This window comes from Perognathus longimembris, chromosome 9 (genome assembly GCF_023159225.1).
Source record: "Perognathus longimembris pacificus isolate PPM17 chromosome 9, ASM2315922v1, whole genome shotgun sequence".
In the NCBI taxonomy this organism is placed as follows: domain Eukaryota; kingdom Metazoa; phylum Chordata; class Mammalia; order Rodentia; family Heteromyidae; genus Perognathus; species Perognathus longimembris.
Window position 1 is genome coordinate 31,234,091 of NC_063169.1, and position 19,184 is coordinate 31,253,274.

Here is a 19,184-nt window from a genome sequence, read left to right on the forward strand (position 1 = left end):
CCAGTTGAGGGACTTGAACTCAGGGCCTAGGCACTGTTTCTGAGCTTTTTCACTCAAGTCTAGTACTCTGCCACTTTAAGCCACAGCATCATTTCCAGTTTTCTGGTAGCTAATTGGAGATAAGAGTCTCATGAACTTTGCTGTCCCAGCTGGCTTCACACCTTGATCCTCAGATCTCAGCCTCTTGTATAGCTAGGATTATAGACATGACCCACCAGCACCTACATAGACTGTCTTGTTAGCTTATTAACTTTGTCCTTTCCTGTGAAGAAACATTTGATGGAATCCATTTGTCAATTCTGTCTCTGATTTGCTGAGTCCCTGGAACTACTCATAAGTTCTTGTCTGTGCCAAGAAGTTCTAATGTTTCTTCTACTTCTTTCTGTAGTAGTTTCATGGTTTCATGAGGTCTTTGATGCATTTTTAGTTCCATATTAGTACAAATTGACAAATAGGGATTCATTTTTAGTTTTTGCATATAGATATAGTTATCCTAAAACCATTTATTGAAGAGGTCGTCTTTTTTCCAATCTCTATTTTTGGCTCCTTTGTCAGATATTAGATGGCTATAGGTTTGTGAGTTTATTTCTGGATTTTCTGTTAAATTGGGCTTCAGGCCTATTGTTGTGCCAGTACCAACCAGTTTGTTACTATAGCTCTGTAATAAAGTTTGAAGTCTGGAATTGTGATACCTTCAACTCTACTTTTATTTGCCCAGTACTGTTTTTTGCAGTTCAGGGCCATTTGTGATTCCATATAAAGTTTTGGATTGTTTTCTCTTAGTGAAGACTGACATTTGTATTTTGATGAGCATTGCACTGAATTAGGGGATTATTCACCATACCCAAGTTATGACAACAGCCCAGATGCCCTTCAGTGGATGAATGAATCAACATACAATCTCTCTTTCTATATAGATATATATTTAATAGATATCTAGATATCTATTATAGAGATAATGTGACTTAATAGGTATATGTAATATCTATGTCTGTATATCTTAGATTTTTATTCATCCATCAGGAAGACTGATATTACATTATTTACAAGGAAATGATGGACCTGGAAAAAGTATGTTAAGTAAGTCAAACCCAGAGAGACAAAGGACACATGTTTTCTCTCATACATGAAAGTTCTAGTTTATGAATAAAGAAATACATATATAAAAATAAATGTATACAGGTTTATATGAATGTGCACACAAACACATTAACTAAAGTATAGTATATACAGGAGAGAATTCCAGTTGTGTATTTCCTTTGAGCAGTTAACTTACAGTCTACCAAAATGAATACCAGGAAGCTAGTATTTGAAATATTGAGGAAGTAAGGTCAAAGGGATGAAGGTTGATGAATGAAGAGAGGAAAGGTGGGTTGAATGCAGTCATACAGTTCCATGTATGTATGTGAAGATGAAATAAGAAAATTGAGAGGGTGGGTAGGGTTAGGAATGGGTGAGCATGGTGAAAGGGATGACATTGAGCTTCATTGTACTCAAACTGACTGATGCTAAAGACAATAAAATCATCATCAAAATCATCATCATCATCATCAAAACAACGTGAAAGTAAATAAATAAAAAAAAGTTAGGTCTTTGTTGTTCTTTTCACTTAGATGTACCTGTGAGCTGGTTGGATAGATGGCTGTCACTTAATTCTATTATTCTATCCTCAGATTTTTTTTCTAGATGGTTTTATCAGCTCCAACTCTTTGCCACACTTGAAATTAAATGTCACTACCTTTATAAAATCATAATCTTCCCATGACACCATCACCTTTTAGCAGGAAATTCATTTATGTTTCACATACATCTTAATTCACATCTTTGGAAGGTATTTATGCAGTATTTTTCCATAATTTTGTGCACAAAGTTTTTGTATTGAAGTGGGCTAGGATGGTCTTTTCTCCCTCTTAGTTCTTAGTATTGCTGAGTAAAACTGGCTTATTCCTGTGTTCATCTTCGTTTTCATGGTTGTAAAATCAAAAGTTTTCAGATTTAGGAACATTTTGGATTTTTGGAATATGGATATACTTAGTATATTTTAAGATTTAAATTGAGTTAAATAGAAATTATATAACAAAAGGAATCTTGGTCAGGAAAAGCAGCCCTGTCAGGAGATATAACTTTTGTCATAATACCCACTATGGAGACCAAAGACAAGTCATGTGACATAATCTTTGTAACTTTGTTTTTTATTCATTTATATTTCTTTTGTGAACCCTGGGTTTGAACCCAAATTAACTGGCTTTCTCACTGAGCTGTTGCTCTACCACACCTCTAGCCCAGCATTTTACTGGGTAATTAGAGATGATGTAGACATTTCTGTAGGGCTAGCTTAGAACTAATATCGTACTGGTCTCAGCCTCCTGAGTAGCTAGGATTATAGGTGTGAATCACTAGCACTCAGCTCTAAAAATGTTTGTATCTCTTCCAACTGTGTGTTTCTGTCACTGTTAAATGAAAGTGATTATAAATAAATGTTAAGATACAACTAGAGATGTAGTCAGTTCCTAAAGAAAAAATTGAGTAATTACCCCTAGAACTTAAAAAGTTCTTTAGCATTCTTATTCTTAGAGCATAATATTAATGCTGTTATTTTAAGTGCCTAAGGAATAGTGAATCACATTCTTTTTTTTTGCCAGTCCTGGGCCTTGGACTGAGGGCCTGATGAGCATTGTCCCTGGCTTCGTTTTTTCTCAAGGCTAGCTCTCTGTCACTTGAGCCACAGTGCCAATTCTGTCCGTTTTCTATATATGTGGTGCTGGGGAATCGAACCCAGGACTTCCTGTATAAGAGGCAAGTACTCTTGCCACTAGGCCATATTCCTAGCCCCGTGAATCACATTCTTGAGACTCAGCTGTTATGCCTATTCTTCCTTACTAGGAAATGGTAATAAATGTAAGAGAAACTAATTTTATATTTAGTTATATTCTATGGAATAGCATTATAAATCACAAACATATTAGGCATGGAAGCTTCTGCTAATAAAAATGCTTTAATGATTTGAATGAAACATCTATTCAGTGTGAATCTAAGGAAAGTACATTTTATAAAATTGTTTTAGTAACTCTGTTCTTGTTAGAGAATTTTGCTTAGTAAATTATAGATTGTCTAATTTATTCACTCACAGTTGACTGCATTCTTCACTTACTAAAAGTGAAGTTCTCTATGTGGTGTTTTAGTAAGCACAAGTAAAAAATGATTCTACTTATATTTGAGTTGAATGTAAAGTATCAGCAAGGTACAGTTATGTGAAGGAATACGTTTTCAAGGTATTGTTTTTCTATTATTGCACTTAATAATCAGTGCTTACAATTCCTAACAAGATAAAAACATGTTTATTCTTAAGTCTTCAAAAAATTAGTTTCAAGATATTACATGCTTTGTAGTTATGAGAGCTTTTTTTTTCAAATCTTTTAGATTATTTTATCTTGTTATTCATTGTAACATACAACAGAGTTGATGTTCTATAATATATACAAATGAATAGAAAGTATTTAAAGAAAATTCTTCTGTTACAGAAGAAATCAGACATTTTGTTCTGGGAGAAATGATCTTTTTGAAGTTTTTTTTTTCTTTTTTGAGGATTCTTTTTTTAATTTTAGGAGAGAATTTTTAGGAAGGAATAACATATTACACATCTGTTTGTTATCCAGAGTGCTTAATTAATTATGCTTTACTAAGTTGCTTTTAGTTATTCCCTGAATATGAACATTGATACTATGTATTTTAAAATGAGGGGAAGGGAGGACAGACAACAAATGCTATGTGTACAAACTAAGTAGACTTTGGAGCGCTCTTGAGATAGGTTTTCAGGGTAAAAAGTGCTGCTTCCGTAATAAATAGAGGTTGTTAGTATAGCTATTGTAGTTAGCAATAAGCAGAAAACAGTTCATCTCTGGATAATAATCATGAAGGTTTTATTTTTTAATTTATTTTTTATTATTTATTTATTTATTTTTGCCAGTCCTAGGCCTTGGACTCAGGGCCTGAGCACTGTCCCTGGCTTCTTTTTGCTCAAGGCTCGCACTCTGCCACTTGAGCCACAGCACCCCTTCTGGCCGTTTTCTGTATACGTGGTGCTGGGGAATTGAACCTAGGGCTTCATGTATGGGAGGCAGACTTTCTTGCCACTAAGCCATATCCCCAGCCCCTGATTTTTTTTTTTTTAATGCTAGATTTATACAGTGTAGCAAATAATGGAGATTTATCATTAGTACTATCTTTTCTTATCTCAATAGTGGTATGACCAATGAAAACCTGTTTCACATACTTCTTTATATTAACTATCAAAGTATGCATAATTAGTTGAGGCTTAAAAGATTTGTTTGATTTTATTTAAGAAAAACTAACAAATTTGTTATTTATTTTAAAGTTACAGAAGAAAGAAGATCAACAACTGGAGACTAGAAAAAGTACCAGCCCTAAAAAGGCTGCAGAGCCCACTGTTGATCTTTTAGGACTTGGTAAGTAAAATGAAAAAAAAATGAAAGCCACCATTGGTTACAAAGGAATTGAAACCTTTTCTTGAAGTTCATATAGTGGCTTTATCTTAAAAAATGACTTTATACTAAAAGATAGATATTAAGTACATTTTAATATAGTAGGGTTATTTTACAGATTTCTCACAAAACAGAAATCTTTAATAAGGAAGCCAATGTCTGTTAGTACTTTCTTCATTGAAGCATAAGTAGTGAGGCCCTTCAGAGAAAATATCAAAGTTATCTTCAAAGGGCTTGGTGGATGTGGCAGGTCCAACATTTAAAATACGCAGTGGATTCTTTTTTCTCCTTAAACTCTAATCCCAGTCAATTTTTCAAAATAACTGTGGCATAGCTTTAATTGTAAAAAAATGCAGGTTTAAATTTAAATTTACTTTGTTTGTTTGTTTTTTTTGGCCAGTCTGGGGCTTGGACTCAAGGCCTGAGCCTTCCTTTTGGTTCAGGTTAGCACTCTCTACCACTTGGGCCACAGTGCCACTTCCGGCTGTTTCTGTTTATGTGGTTTTGAGGAATTGAACCCAGGACTTCATGCATGCAAGGCGAGCACTCTATCGCTGTCATATCCCCAGCTAAGCGGTGTATTTGATATACAGCTCTAGTGTCGAATTCACATCTTATTCTTTATCATAATAAGAAGTGCTCATTTTCATTTAATGTCCTATTTCTTCTCATGGCTAGCAGATACATGATTTTTCCATGGTAAGTAAACAAACTTTCATTTAAGGGGTGCTTGTACTGTATCTGTCTTCAAATGCCGTAAGCTCCTTTTTAAAATTTAGATTATGACTATTAATGACTTAGAAAGAGGAAAAGGTTAGAATATTCAGTCACACAGAGTCTTTTTGAAGGATTTGACACATAGATATTTCATTCAAAATAGAGAGCAAACATCTAAGAGCTCATTTCAGGCATCTCAGTAAAAACAAAAATGGAGACAAGATTATTTAGCCAATATCTTACCAGCCCCTTTTAGTATATATATATATATATATATATATATTTTTTTTTCCAGTTCTGGGGCTTGAACTCAGGGCCTGAGCACTGTCCCTGGCTTTTTTGCTCAAGGCTAGCACTCTGCCACTTGAGCCACAGTGCCACTTCTGGCCGTTTTCTATATATGTGGTGCTGAGGAATTGAACCCTGGGCTTCATGTATACAAGGCAAGCACTCTTGCCATATTCCCAGCTCCAACATTTTTTGTTTTCTTCCTTGTAAAAGAATTGGCTTGTGATGGTTATTTGCAGTAATATCTGAGTCTTGGAGTTATAATTAACATTAAAATTTTTTAGGAATATTGATAACCAAAGAAAGGAAGATGAAAGTCAGTCGATAGGATAAAGTTGAACTTCATACATTGCTTTTCAAAACACTGATTTTCCTATTGAGTAAATTGTTTTTGTGTTAAGAATTACAGTTGAATGTTTTATTCATTTCTTAGGAAGCTTTTATGCCATTATGATATACTCCCTGGAGGTAAAATTCTTCTAGTGGTGAAAAGTAGTATATTAGAAATATAAAGGGGGCTGGGGATATGGCCTAGTGGCAAGAGTGCTTGCCTTGTATACATGAGGCCCTGGGTTCGATTCCCCAGCACCACATATATAGAAAACGGCCAGAGTGGCACTATGGCTCAAGTGGCAGAGTGCTAGCCTTGAGCAAAAAGAAGCCAGGGACAGTGCTCAGGCCCTGAGTTCAAGGCCCAGGACTGGCCAAAAAAAAAAAAAAAAGAAATATAAAAAATAAGTGTAATTTGGAAAATAGGACTTCAATCCAGGGGCTCTGAATATAACTATGTTGAAGTCTCTCATAACTTTGGTATTTTATTTTCTTTGATGTAAATGAGAGGAAAAAGGACAAGTGTCATTACTGAAGTGAGGAAATATCTTATGATATTTTTCTTTTTTGTCACTGTAGCATTTCTTTGCCATTCTGAATGCCTGGTTCATTAGTTTATAATTTAACTATGTAAGATCTAGATGACAAGATTCTTATCCTATAAATTCGTTAAGGTAGCTAATATGTGTCCTGATACCGTTGTAGGAATTAGGGAGATAGTTCTAAAAGTAAACAGTAATAATCCTTGGCTGCTGAGAGCTTCCATTCTATTTGAGGAGATAATAGTTAAGTAAAATGTTACTATGATGAGTGATAGATAAAAGGAGAGTACTTGTAATTTGATTAAGGTAGACATGCGGGTATCATTGGAGCAAACCTGATGAAGGTATACATACCTAGATTTGCATGCAAGAACATGGCAGGCAGTGAGAATAACAAATGTGAGGGGTCTCCAATAGCACCCTGCTTGTGCACAAGCATCAACAGCAACAACAGAATAGCTAATTGGAATGTTCTTGGGGCAAATAATGACAGGAGATACAGAAGTGAGGAATCAAGCAGATTCTGACCAAATTTTAGCTTTTAATTTGAATGACTTGGACATACATTGGAGACATATTAAACTTGTTTTAGTATTTAAGGAATTATTTTTTACTATTCTGCTGAGAATAAATAAAAGTACAGAAAGGCAAGGCTAGAAACAAAAGGAATTATTGCAGCAGAGGCTGGTGGCTCACCTCTGTGAGCCTAGCTATGCAGGATGCTGAGATCTGAGGATAGAGGTTCAAAGCCAGCCAGGCAGAAAAGTTGATGAGACTCTTACCTTCAGTAACCAGTAAAAAGCCAGAAGTGGAGGTGTGACTCAGTGGCATGGTAGATCAACAACCTTGAGAGTAAAAGCTAAGTACGAGTGCATGGTCCTGTATTCAAGCCCCAGCACTAGCACAAAAAATGAAAACAAAAAAAATTCTTGCAGTAACATAGACGAGAGATGACAATGGTGTGTAATTGGAGGTTATAAGCCCTATTAATTAGATTTTGAGTATATGTTGGAATATACATATTGGATAAATCCAATAGGATTTGCTGATCAATTAAATATATAAAATGATAGAAAAATGGAGAATTAAAGAAACAAGGGCTGTATGTGTTGTAGCCTTGAGCAAAATCACTATGATAGGATTGCCATTTACTTTGATACTAGTCTTAGGGCTTTGAACTCAGTGACTGGGTGCTGTCCCTGGGCATCTTTTTTCCCCCTCCTTCTTCTTTATTGTCAAAGTAAAGTACAGAGGGGTTACAGTTTCATACGTAAGGCAGTGAGTACATTTCTTACCCAGCTTGTTACCTCCTCCCTCATTTTTCCTCCACCTCCCCTCTCCCCATTTCCCTCTCCCCCCATGTACATTTGGTTTACACCACATATTTTTGTAAGTATTGCTCTTGCAAATGGTTTGTTTTGGCACACAGCTAGAGCTCTTTCAGTTGAGCCACAGCTACACTTTTGGCTTTTGTTGTTTTTGTAATAATTGACTGAAGATAAGAGCCTCACAGACTTTTCTGCCTGGGCTAGCTTTGAACTGCTGTCCTCTGATCTCAGCCTCTAGAGTAGCTATGATTATAGGTATGGGCCACTGGCTCCCTGCTAAACTGAGGTCTTAATTAGGCAGTTACATGGATTATAAATTTAGGAGAGGTCTACATGAGGAATATAAAATTAGGAAGTCATTAGCCTATAAATCTTGTTTGAAGTTCTCAAACTAAGGGAATGAACAGGGGTTGAAGAGAGGAGATTCAAGTGCTAAAGCCTAAAGCACTCTAGAAAGGTAACCACAGAGGACTTAGTGGTAAAGTAAGAGTATTGCTTGACAAGAATTCAGGTTAAAATTTCTGTATACATTAGAGTGGTATGATAACAAACTATTCTAACAAACATTTAAAATATTATAGCATCACATGCTATGTCCACCACAAATTAGCTATTGTTCTGCCTTGTATCACAGAGCAAGAATAGAGCAAGAATTGGCAAACTTTCTAAAAAAAGATAAAAAGAACGTATTCTAGGCTTTGTGGGCCATACAGACTCTGTAGTAACTACTTGGCTATAGACAGTACATAATGAATGGGCACAACTGTGTTCTGTTAAAACTTCATTAAAAAAAAAAAAAGACAGAAGGCCAGATTGGCCTGTAGATCATACATGGTGTGCTAGTCCCTGAGATAAACTGTTGCTGGCCCTTACGGCAGAGGGGCAGAGTTCATATCACATCACATGTCAGCTCTTAAAGGTTGTATTTTGAAGTTACTGCTGTTTTCATTTCCATTTCATTGGTGACATTGTCACATGGCCAATCTTTCATTCAGCAGGAAGATGGTCTACCCCCAAGTAAATTTCACCAAATATTCAGATTAAGGAAGTAAGTGTATTGGAGAACAAGGATTAAACAGTTGTCTGAAATGTTTCTAACTGATGAAGCAGAATGGGAAGTCATTTGATTCAGCAACACTAATAACAAGTGATTTTGAGGTGTTAAAAGTATAAACATGTTTAGTAGTTCAAGAGAAAATGGAAGGAGAAAAACTGAATACAAAAATCGCAAAGGGCAAAGAAATGGATCAGTAATTGCACAGGATATTGTGGGATTGAGGAAGGCATATGGTGTTTGTTTGTTTGCTTTAGAAGGTGACATTACTAGATGCTTACCAGGAATGAACACAGAGAAGAGGCAAATGCTCCTAATACAGGACAAGGAAAAACAGCAGTAGAAATTTCTTCTTCTGTCTGAGAGGATGAGGCAAATAGAATGCCTGGATTTGAGACACCAACATCTACATCATAAGTTTATAGTAATAAACATATACTTCTGTCAGTCTCAGATCCTGTGAGTTTACTCCAACTTCTTTTTTTTTTTTTTTTTTTTGGCCAGTCCTGGGCCTTGGACTCAGGGCCTGAGCACTGTCCCTGGCTTCTTCCCGCTCAAGGCTAGCACTCTGCCACTTGAGCCACAGCGCCGCTTCTGGCCGTTTTTCTGTGTATGTGGTGCTGGGGAATCGAACCTAGGGCCTCGTGTATCCGAGGCAGGCACTCTTGCCACTAGGCTATATCCCCAGCCCTACTCCAACTTCTTTTGCAATTCTTTTCTGCTTTCATTTAGTATGAGGTGTAATTTACCAGCTTTTTCATCACTGCACGTTGTATATCCATGTAAGTATTTTCTTGTCTCTACCACCTGCAGGGTCCTAATGTCAGTGCTACAGATTTTAGAATTTGGTTATGACAGCACCTTTCTTCTAGCATTAACTTTTAGAAAAATCAAACCATTGCCATCCATGCTACATAGCTAAATAAAAGTGTCAGTGGTAAATAACACTTCTTTTTTTCAGTCATTGGGACTTGGTTGACTGGGACCACTCTTTCAGAAAGGAAAGAGCTTTAGAAAAAAATGTCTTTGAAAGAAACTTAAGAACCACTTAGGGAAATAGGCACCTGAGAGTTAAATGGAGCTCTATATATCTCTATCGCTATCTCTCTCTATTTTTTTGGTCAGGGGTGGGGGGTGGGGGGTGGTCCTGGGACTTGAACTCTGGGCCTGAGCACTGTCCCTGAGCTCTTCAGTTCAAGGCTAGCACTCTGTCACTTGGGCCACAGTGCCATTTCCATTTTTTAGGAGCTTAATTGGAGACGAGAGTCTCATGGACTTTCCTGCCTGGCTGGCTTTGAACCTCCATCCTCAGATCTCAGCCTCCTGGGTAGCTAGGATTATAGGTATGAGCCACCGGTGCTGTGTATTTTCATTTTTTTTTTTTTTAACTTTGTTACTGAGCAGGGCCTTTATTGATTGATTGACTGATTGCTGGTCCTGGGACTTGAATTTAGGGTATAGGCACTGTCCCTGAGCCTCTGTGCTTTTAAGGCTAGCATTTCTACTATTTGAGCCACAACACCACTTAGAGCTTTTTCTGAGTAGTTTATTGGAGTACTTTGTTGTCATTTAACATTTTGGGGAAAATTTGTTTTATATAATTTACTTCTATGTTTCTTGTTTGGAGACTACATAAAAATGGTACAAATATAAATATATAGAGACATTAGTGATCAGTTCTATATAGTTTATTCCTGACTGCTTATTGTTGCTCAGAAATTGTCCAGACAGTAGGAATATGAAGCAGATTTCCCTCTTGGCACAGTAGGTTGGCAGCGTAGTAAGGAGTCAGAAAAAGAGGGACAAACAGAGCAGTAAGGTTAGTAATATCTTTTAAGGCTATATCAATTATGTTGGTTAATTAACTGAAACTTTTTGGCAGTCAGAAAGATTGAAAAGAAAAATGCAACATTTTAACATGCTTTAGGTGAACATTAGTGATTTAAAATTATAAAGTAAGACACATGGAGGGTTTATTTCATCTCATGTAGCAAGTTGTTTTCGTTAGTACAAGGAATTCTCAATCATACTTTTAAGGAAAAGGCTTTAGATAGTTTCTCATGTAGAAAATGAGGAGTGCTTTGAATAACACAAAAGCTTCGAGGAGTTTTTCCACTAAAGAGATTAACACTGCATGTTATGGAAGAAAAGCAGCTTTCTCTACAGGGTGTTGTTTCCATTTAAACTCATTGCTGCCGACAGTGATGCTTCACAAGTTACCAATGAAGAATCATACTTGACATTTTTTGCTGTAGCATGAGTGTACTCAAGGCTGAATGTTCACGTTCAGTCAAAAATGGTAATGCAAAACATAGCATCCACTTACTTTTACCACATTCTTACTTCCCTTAAACTAGACTGGCAATAAGAACAATTGCATGTTGCTCTTTGGCATTTTCTTATTATTTGTGCAAATAGATTTTGGCCACCTAATACCTTTGACACTCAAGAAATTCAGTTAGGATTTATTGAGTACCAGTAGAGTTCATAGAACTCCAGTAAATACTAAAAGATGCAGTTCTTTGTCCTTAGAGTAGTGCAAATGGGGAACAGAATTGAGGCTTGAAAACTAGAAGATAGGAGAATTATGTATGATAATTGCACTTAGGAAGGCTGCCACTTTGTAGTCCCTGGACTAGCGGAACATTTGGGAGGTAGAGTCACTGGGCTACCTTATGCCTTAATATTTGTACCTTTCTTGCCACTTTCTGTTATGGACAGTTTAAAATATTCACCAGTTCACAAACAAAATGCTAGCTTGAAACCTTAAGGTTAAATAGAAAGAAATTAGTTTCCCATAATTTATGAACTGTAAATCAGAGGTGTGGGACATCTGGCCTGAAGGAGACGTGATGCATCTCATTGTGAACATGCCTCAGAAGGGAGCTTGGGCTGCTGGAGTAGTTGTCAGCACAGGCACCCCCCCTCCTGTTATAAGTTCTTGCCACAGGCCTAGAGGAAGACACTAAGTACTATTTTAAGTACTTTTTACTGTCTTCAATTGGATTATTATTGTCAGGAGGGTTCTAGTATAGACAGAATTAACAGGTTGACAGCCTCTCTAATTGTAGTAAGGATTTCTAAGTGATAGTGATTGCCATCAAGACTTTGTCTTATTTGAAATATTCTCATTGTGATGTGAAGTAGGTTCATAAATGTGTGCTAGGCGGGCCTTAGTGTTAGTGTAAGATGTAACACTGATTTTAAAACTTTTTTGTAGCTTAAGACATTTTAGCCTTTATTGTCAATTTCTCTATGGGCAATTTAAAACACTGATCTACCAACCAGTTCACAAAAGAAAACACTAATCTGAAATCTTAAGGTAATGTAGCTACTAATGGTAGATTTGATATCATGCCTTTAAGATCAAAGTACTTTCTTCATTTTACTGCATTATTGTGATTTCTCCTTTTTTCTTACTCCTTTTCAAGGAGTCTTTTTTGCTTTATTATAATTCTTTGTGATGTTGTCCTGAGCTAAACTTCTTGTATTTGCCTTAGGCTTTTCTTCTAGATCTATTGTTTTTATTGTCCACCAACTACTGTTTCTGCGTACTGATGAAAAGAAGCCTCCTCTTGCTCCTGACTATTCTTTTTTTTATATTAAGATTGAATTTTTATTAAAAACAGAATTGGAAATTTTATAATACCATCAGGTTTTATTTTCATCAAATCCTGAGAACCTGAACCTTCTTTTTTTTTAAAGTTTTTATTATAAAACTGATGTACAGAGAGGTTACAATTTCATACGTTAGGCATTGGATACATTTCTTGTACTGTTTGTTACCTTGTCCCTCATACCCCCCTCTCCCCTCCCCTTTTCCCCCCCTGAAGTTTTCAGTTCACTTACACCAAACAGTTTTGCAAGTATTGCTTTTGTTGTTGTTTCTCTTATTTTACCCTTTGTCTCTCAATTTTGGTATTCCCTTTCAATTTCCTAATTCTAATACCAGTATACACGGTTTCCAATATACTCAGATAAGATTACAGAGATAGTGAAGAAACAATCACAAGAAGGTGATACAAGAACGTCATCAAGAGTAGAAACGACAGATACACATAGGATGTTGAAAGTAGTTCCAGCTGTGATATAACAATCATTTCCATAAAATGGAGTTCATTTCACTTAGCATCATCTTATGTGATCATAAGGGTATAGCTATTGGGCTCTTGTGATCCTCTGCTGTGACTTGCCTAAACCTGTGCTAAATTACTCCCAATAAGGGAGACCATAGAGTCCATGTTTCTTTGGGTCTGGCTCACTTCACGTAGTATAATTTTTTCCAAGTCCTTCCATTTCCTTACAAATGGGGCAATGTCATTCTTTCTGATAGAGGCATAAAATTCCATTGTGTATATGTACCACATTTTCCTGATCCATTCGTCTACGGAGGGGCATCTGGGTTGGTTCCAGATTCTCCCTATGACAAATTGAGCTGCAATGAACATTGTTGTGCTGGTGGCTTTACTGTGATTTTGTGGTTTTTTGGATAAATACCCAAAAGTGGGGTTGCTGGGTCATAGGGGAGTTCTACATTTAGCCTTCTGAGGAATCTCCCTACTGCTTGCCAGAGTGGCTGAACCAGTTTACATTCCCACCAACAATGAAGTAGGGTTCCCTTTTGGCCACATCCCCTCCAACAACTGTTATTGTTAGTTTTCTTGATATATGACATTCTTACTGGGATGAGATGGAATCTCAATGTTGTTTTGATTTGCATTTCTTTTATGGCCAGTGATGTAGAGCACTTTTTCATATGTCTCTTGGCCATTCTCATTTCCTCATCAGAGAAGTCTCTTTGTAGGTCTTTAGCCCACTTGATGAGCGGCGGGCTATTAGTTCTTTGCGGTTTTGTTTTGGAGGAAGGTAATTTTTTGGTTCTGCATATATTTTAGATATGAGGCCTTTGTCCGTTGAATGGCCAGTAAAGATCTTCTCCCAGTCTGTGGGCTTTCTGTTTATCTTGCAAGCTATGTCCTTTGCCGTGCAGAAGCTCTGCAGTTTGATGCAGTCCCATTTGTCCAACCTTTTTTTGATTTGTAGCCTTTCTGGGTCTTTGTTAAAGAAGTTCCATCCTGCGCCAAGGAGCCCAAGTGTTTCTCCTACTTCTTCCTTTAGTGTTTTCAGGGTGTCTGTTTTGATTTCGAGGTCTTTAATCCATTTGGAATTGATTTTGGTGCAGGGTGATATATAAGGATCTAGTTTTAGTTTGTTGCATGTGTTGAGCCAATTTTTCCAGCACAATTTGTTAAAGAGGCTATCTTTCTTCCAAACTATTGTTTTAGCCCCTTTATCAAAGATTAAGTAGGCATAGTTCTGTGGGTTCATTCCCGGGTCTTCAATTCTGTTCCATTGGTCTTCAGGCCTGTTCCGGTGCCAATACCAAGCTGTTTTTATTACTATAGCTTTATAATACAACTTGAAGTTGGGTATTGTAATTCCTCCAGCACTGTTCTTTCTGCTTAGGATTGTTTTTGCTATTCTAGGTCTTTTATTATTCCATATGAATTTCTGGATTGCTTCCTCTATTTCATCAAAAAATGGTGTTGGGATATTAATGGGTATTGCATTGAATTTGTAGATAGCCTTTGGCAATATTGCCATTTTGATTATATTAATCCTCCCAATCCAGGAGCATGGGAGGTTTTTCCATTTCCTTAGTTCTGACTTAATTTCATTTTTCAAGGTTTTAAAGTTCTCCTCAAAGAGGTCTTTCACTTCTTTGGTTAAGGTTATTCCTAGGTATTTTATGTTTTGGGGGGCTATTGCAAAGGGCGTTGCTTTCCTGATACAGCCTCAGTCTTTGGGTCGTTAGCATAGAGAAAGGCCGTTGATTTTTGAAGGTTTATTTTATATCCTGCAACTTTGCCAAAGTTTTGGATCATATCTAGTAGCTTGGGGCTAGAGTCTATGGGATTCTTTAGGTATAGGATCATGTCATCTGCGAAGAGAGAGAGTTTAACTTCATCTTTACCTACTTGGATCCCCTTTATATTTTCTTCTTGTCTGATTGCTCTGGCTAGAAATTCTAGTACTATGTTGAAGAGCAGGGGAGAGAGTGAATATCCCTGCCTTGTTCCTGTTTTTAAAGGGAATGGCTTTAGTTTTTCACCATTTAGAGTTATGCTTGCTGTTGGTTTGTCCTGACTATTCTTATTACCGTTCTGAACTAGGTGCTTGTCAGTGGTGAATTCCAATTACTTATTTGCATAGATATCCTTGTTTCATAGAATGAACTTACAGTTAGAAGAGGATTTGTTTGTCTGGACTTGTGTCTTTGTGTGTGTGTGTCTGTGTGTGTGCGCGTGCACGCACACGCATTCGCATAAACAAGACAACATAAGCTATCACAACTACTTTCATTAGATTATGGTGATTTGCACTGCTTAAGCCACTTAATTTGCACAAGACTTAATCTTTATAGCTTTTTGTTGTTGTTTTTTTGCCAGTCTTAGGGCTTGAACTCAGGGCTTGAGCACTGTCCCTGGCTTCTTTTTGCTCAAAGCTAGCACTCCATCACTTGACCCACAGTGCCACTTTGGCCTTTTCTGTTTATGTGGTGCTGAGGAATTGAACCCAGGGCTTCATGTATACAAGGCAAGTACTCTACCACTAGGCCATATTCCCAGCCCCTCTTTCTAACTTTTAAACTAACTTTCTGAAAACTGTTCTTAGTATTTTGGTATCCAGTTGCTTTTGTGGTCTCTTTTGAGTTTTTATTCTGTCAGGAAAGAATGTGCTATTACTGAGCCCTTGATCAGAAGAATTCATTCAATTATCAGTGGTCTGTAGTACTCTTCATTGAGTGTAGATTGTAATCAGTTTATTCACTCAGCCCACATCCCTATAAATTGGTAAGATACTGGGCTTGGTACAGGGACAACAGAGTAATGAGGTCATGAGGCAGTGTTTGAGTGCAGCCTCAAATAAGTTTTGGACTGTTTATTTCCTGCTTTGCAAATTTAGTTCAGATAATTACAAAATATTTAAAGGTTGCTTTTTAGTTTTCAGAATTTTATATAATTTCTTTATAATGAGGTACACTTATAAATACATGGCTTTTGTTGAAATTGGCTTAAAGAAAACAGCTTTAGCTTCCAGATCCGAAGATGGCATTGTAGTACAAGCTTTCCTACTTATCTAGCTGAGGGACATCAAGATCTTTCCATCTCTCTCTGTCCTAGTTTCTGTAACTGATGATAATAAAAGGAGGTACCTACCTTCTCATCTTTCATGGAATAAAAATGATAACATGTAAACTTTAAAAACATCTAGAATAAAAGTGATGCTTATAATGATGGTAATGGATAATGAGTCTTTAAAGTATTGAAAATTAAGCCAAAATCTCTTTAAAATAAAACAAACATTTTAAAGAAATATTTTGATGGCAAGTCAAATGTAGTAAAATGATCAAATATTGGAATCCATTGGGAATTTATATTTATTAACTTGGTTAGGCTGAGAAGTTTTAATTTATATTAAGAATACTTATGCTATGTCTGTGCAGCTTTTTGCAGTAAGAAGGAAAATTGATGGGAGTGAAATCTAGAACCTATCATATGGGATCATATAGCAGGAAAAACTGAAGTAGAGAGAAAAGGGTAGGTCTGGTATTGGTGTGAGGATAGAGAAATCGTCAGTTCACCTGGCAAGGTATCTTCTTAGAGGAAAACATTGATCTGGCCTGGAAGAAAGCTTTTTACTTTAAGTTTAAGGGAGTCTGAGAAAAGATTCCACCATTAGTTGAAAATATATCAACTTTGCCATAAAGGATAGCTGTGCATTCTTTGTCTCATTTTAAAGGATTTTGGTGTTCTCCATACTTAAACTATGAGTTGGAAATTATGACTGTATCATTATCCATTGGCAGGTGATTACAAAAAGGGCCTAGTTCATATGAAGCACCTGAGAGTACAGAAGGCCATTTTTATAATGCTCATTTTAAAAAGTGAGAATGGACCTTTTTTTAATATACTAGTGAAAGTAGAAGTCACATACTTTTCAGTAGAGGCCTGAGCTGCTGTGTATAATATTAAGGAATATAGATGGTCACGGTCTGTTCTTGTCAGGGTGAAAATCTAGAACTTGAAATGTCCATTAATAGTTTATTAAATTGTAATAAATTCATTCAGTAATAGGATGCAATTTTCCCATTGCCATAGTCATCACTTTATATAAGAATTTTTATATGGTCATATACTTAGAAAATCGTGATAAATACATATAGCATAATGCTTACCATTCTTAAGTGTACAGACAATGGTATTAAAAAGATTTACCTAGTGTGCTAAGGTCACCATCCCCATGATGGAGACGTTTGGTTTCTTCATTTTTGCATAACTTGAAATCTTTACAAGCATGTATTGCTTTTGTAGTATAAATATAATGATTATTAATCCAAGCTTTGCTGTAGGGCCATGACACTAGGTAATCTAATCCTAAAGGCTATGAGAAGTAAAATACTTCAAAAGCCAAAAAATGAAGAGGTGATTCTGATCAAGAGCATTGGACATTTATATGGGCACATGAAACTATTACTCAACAGCTGCTGGGTGTGGGTGGTTTATGTCTATAATCCTAGATACTCAGGAGGCTGTGATATGAGGATTGTGATTTGAAGCCAGTCTGGGCAGAAAAGTTTGTGAAGCTCTTATCTCCAATTAATAATCAAAAAGACAGAAGTGGAGCTGTGGCTTAAGTGGCAGAGACCTAGCCTTTTGCAAAAAAATGCTCAGGGATAGTGCATAGGCCCTGAGTTCAGGCCCCAGTACCAGCATTAAACAACAAAACAAAAAAGTATTCTTCTGCACTTTTAATTCTTACTGATTTAAATATTTTCATATATTTTCCAAGCATAACCAACTTATAATTAAACACAGTGGTTCTGCTAAAAAAATAATGTCCTATATACTTTTATAGCATACTAAATATTAAGTAGGATTTATATTTGTAAGTATAAGATGAACATTCTAAGTGAAGCATAACATACTATTTAGAACAGACTTTAAAAGTTCCAAAAGGTAACTGCTAGTAAATGTAACAAAAAGATGTCATGTGTTTATAGTAAATGAACCTTGTTCTTTTGCCAATAAAAATATTTTCTTGGTTCACAGCCCCCACCCCCCAAATTTAAGTCAGTATTTTCTCATGATGGAATTTTTCTGACCATAAATTTGTCTTAAACTGAGTATTGTTGCTTTAAAAAGCAAAGTATTTTAACTGAAAATTGCTAACTTTCAGCATGTCAGCCTTTTCATTTTGTACTTTACTTCTAATAATTGTAGTTTGTTTTTGTTTTAGAGGATACATTACCTGTTTAATTTTTCTACATTGTGTAAGCACATATGGCTGTAGTCATATTTTATGCCACTTAAAGTGCTTCCTCATTTATATGACAGGATTAAGCATTTGTAGTTGATGAAGTTGTTCCCATCCCCAACTCTGCATATAGGTTAAAACACTACTAGCTTATTCACTTTATTTACTGAAATGTGAAAAACATATTCAGTTTTATACTTAAATCTAGTCTGTCCTTTTAAGATATTCTTTTATTTCTGGTTAGTATTTGCAATTAAACTGAAGACAAGTTCTTCAAAAAGATCCAGCTTTAAAGTGAATGTTGTTACTTGGAAGAATTAGAAATGAAAAAAATTGTTTTCATTATAAATCATTTTAATTCTCTTAATTGGTAGGGTCTTTTTTTTTAGTACTCTAAGTAGAGGGGGTGGGAGTGAACTGACATTGAGGGGGCTGAGTTGATTAAAATGAGTTGAATGGACTGAGTGAATGAGTTATTTATAACACACATAGAAGCACGTTTCTTTTTATGATTTTCATAATGTGGTATAACTGAAGATGACTTGAAAAATACTTGTAGTTATCATTTTACAAATTAACCTAATTTGGGTTTCACATTTAAATGTAGATGGTAAAAACTAATGTGGTATTTATTCATGAATTAATGATTAACTTTAGTCTTTCTATAGGAAAAGACAAAAACAGTGACTTTCTGTGGGTGTGGTAAAAATAGTAAATGGAAGAGCTTCCATCAAAATTTGCCAAATATTCGAGTGCCTCCTTTGTACTAATCATCCTATTAAATGTTGACAGACTTTTTAAACATTTTCTTGTTTATGTTTGAGAAGGGTATGGTCTGAAAGAGAGGTCAAATGATTTTTTAAATTGTTAAAAATAGAAGGCTGACTAGACTGTCCCTGAGCCTCTTTGTGCCCAAGGCTAGTGGTCTACTGTGTGAGCCACAGCACCACTTCTGAGTAGTTTATGGGAGATGAGAGTCTCTCACAGACTTTCTTGCCTAGGCTGACTTTAAACTGTGATCCTCAGATATCAGCCTCTTGAATAGCTAGGATTACAGGTATGAGCCACCAGTGTGTGGCTGGGTTGTTCTGTTATAAAACCACAT

At 36.2% G+C, this 19,184-nt stretch overlaps 1 protein-coding gene across 7 annotated transcripts in view; it reads left to right on the top strand.

Annotated features, from left to right (window-relative positions):
* The window catches only part of Smap1 (small ArfGAP 1), a 124,780-nt gene that overhangs the window by 95,374 nt on the left and 10,222 nt on the right, over positions 1-19,184 (top strand). For 4 of the 7 annotated variants that reach the window (XM_048353895.1, XM_048353890.1, XM_048353892.1 and 1 more), the window contains one exon: positions 4,376-4,466. In XM_048353895.1, the coding sequence (XP_048209852.1) occupies positions 4,376-4,466 (91 nt within the window). The remainder of the gene's footprint in view (positions 1-4,375; positions 4,467-19,184) is intronic. The other 3 variants (XM_048353891.1, XM_048353894.1, XM_048353893.1) reach the window with 1 other exon arrangement.